General features: G+C 34.3%; 1 protein-coding gene across 1 annotated transcript in view; it reads right to left on the bottom strand.

Moving 5' to 3' along the window:
- The window catches only part of LOC101853854 (mucin-3A), a gene marked incomplete at both ends in the record, with an annotated part of 32866 nt that overhangs the window by 12120 nt on the left and 18057 nt on the right, over positions 1-2689 (bottom strand). The window contains 1 exon segment of the mRNA XM_035969857.1: positions 1584-1723. Within this exon segment, the coding sequence (XP_035825750.1) occupies positions 1584-1723 (140 nt within the window).

Raw genomic sequence — 2689 nt, 5'->3', positions numbered from 1 at the left:
AACAACAACAACAACAACAACAACAACAACAACAACAACAACAACAACAACAAATACATTTTTCTGTAACAAAAATATTATTAAATCTCGGACCAAAACCTATTTTAAAAAATACATTATCATTTCTCTTACGAGAACGTTTACTGTAAAAAAAAATGTGCCCATTTTCTTACCCCCTAAAAAGGTAGAATTTTTTTAACAAAAAAGATATTTTAAAAACTCATCATATCTCTCGCAAAAAGACGTATCCTTTCCTTTACAGAAATGAAAAAGTAACATAATTACATCATCTGGCTGACAAAAAAACGTTACCACATCTACCAATATCCTACGAAAAACTTAGCATCTTTATCACAAAATCTTTATAACCTCTCATATTTAAACCCAAAATAGTTAAGAAATATCATACAACTTACTAAAACCGTACAAAAAGAGAACTTATTACTAGATCTAGTAACTCCAGCACAAAAATTGCATTACACCCTTACAAATTAAAACTTATTAGTAACTCCTTACAAAAATTAATTGCATTCCTTCCTTACAAAAATCTTATTAGATGTATCTCCTTACAAAAATCGTACTACTTCCTTACGGAAAAAACAAAACAAAAACTAACTTATTACACATAATTTTTAATAAGAATTACATTACTCTCATTCAAGAAACTTTATAACATATTGCATCTCCTTACAAAAATTGCACTTCCCCCTTACACACAAAAAAACGTATTACTAGTGATAATATCTCATATAAAAAACACATTACATGTATCTCCTTACAGTGATTGCATCATATCCCTTACAAAGAAAAACACCACAAAAAAACATTTAAAAAACAACTTGTCACATGTATCTCCCTATAAAAATCTTATACACCTATCTCCTTACTAGCAATGATTGCGTTACTTCTTTACAAAAACGTACTACATATTGGCTCCCTTTACAAAAATTGTATTACAACGATACAACAATCTTATTACTCATTGTATCTCCTAACAAAAATTGCATTACTCACTTACAAAAAAATGATTAGATGTATCTCCTTACAGAACTTGTATTACTACCTTACAATAACCTCATCTCCTTATACAAATTGTAATACTACATTACAAAACCGTATCTCTTTATACAAATTGCATTATTACCTTACAAAAACCTTATCTCCTTACAAAGATTGCATTATTACCTTACAAAAACCGTATCTCTTTACAAAAATTGCATTATTACCTTACAAAAACCGTATCTCTTTACAAAAATTGCAGTATTACCTTACAAAAACCGTATCTCTTTACAAAAATTGCATTACTTCCTTACAAAAACCGTATCTCCTTACAAAAATTGCATTATTACCTTACAAAAACCGTATCTCCTTACAAAAATTGCATTATTACCTTACAAAAACCATATCTCCTTACAAAAATTGCATTATTACCTTACAAAAACCGTATCTCCTTACAAAAATTGCATTATTACCTTACAAAAACCGTAGCCCCTTACAAAAACAATATCATTTTCTTTACAACGGTCGAAACCCTGTGACCTCATGACCCTGTGACCCCATGACCCTGTGACCCCGTGACCTACCTGTGGTGGCGATGACATCCTGAACTGGACCCTCCGCGAACTGATCAGAGGCGCCGGTCAAGGACACTGCTACGTCATCGGTGCTGACTGCGGGGTCATCGAAGGTCAAGGTCATGTCCACATTGACGCTCCCGGGGCTGGGGGAAATTTGGGATGGTGGGGTTATTTTTGTTTGTTTGTTTTGTTTTGTTTTTTCTCTGGTTAGACATCTCGTCAAAGCGTTCGTCTGTATGTTGTTGTTGTTGTTGTCGTTGTTGTTGTTGTTGTTGTTGTTGTTGTTGTTGTCGTTGTTGTTGTTGTTGTTGTTGTTGTTGTTGTTGTTGTTGTCGTTGTTGTTGTTGCTGTCGTTGTTGTTGTTGTTGTTGTTGTTGTTGTTGCGGTTGTTGTTGTTGTTGTTGCTGCTGCTATTTTGTTCTTGGCTCTATTCTGATAAGACATCTTGTCAAAGCGTTTGTTTGTATGATGTTGTTTCTGTTGTTGTCGTTGTTGTTGTTGTTGTTGCTGTCGTTGTTGTTGTTGTTGTTGTTGCTGCTGTTTTGTTCTTGGCTCTATTCTGGTAAGACATCTCGTCAAAACGTTTGTTTGTTTGTGTGTGTGCTTATTTTTCGAACGATTATTTGTGTGTAGGTGTGTTTGTTTGTTTGTTTGTTTGTTTGTTGGTTTGTTTGTTTGTACGTTTGTTTGTTTGTACGTTTGTTCTTGCTTCGTCTAATCTGGTAAGGCATCTTGTGAAACTGTTAGTTTATTTGTTTGTGTGTTTGTTCTGTTAGTTTGTTCCAGTAGATGGATGCATCACCCGTCTCAGAAGGCTATAAGTCAATTTCTCGTTGAGGACCCGCAGTCTGGTCAATCGACAACACTTGGAGATACGTTGTTTTAGGGCAGAACTGTATTGTTCGGAGAGTTTTTCCTAACTGCACATATTATTATATTATATCTCGCATTATGTAAGTGTTTTACACCCCCATCGTCACAATTTAGATCATTTAGGAGGAGGTGGGCTTCCGGGAAAGTACAGAAGTAGGACCCACCAGGGGCGACCTTTTAACCTCCCGTAACGTACCAAGATAAAAATAAATGAATAAATAAATGATTAAATGTTTATA

This window comes from Aplysia californica, unplaced genomic scaffold (genome assembly GCF_000002075.1).
Source record: "Aplysia californica isolate F4 #8 unplaced genomic scaffold, AplCal3.0 scaffold00189, whole genome shotgun sequence".
NCBI classification, from domain to species: domain Eukaryota; kingdom Metazoa; phylum Mollusca; class Gastropoda; order Aplysiida; family Aplysiidae; genus Aplysia; species Aplysia californica.
The sequence above is the reverse complement of the archived record's forward strand: the minus strand, read 5'-3'. Positions and strand labels throughout refer to the sequence as shown.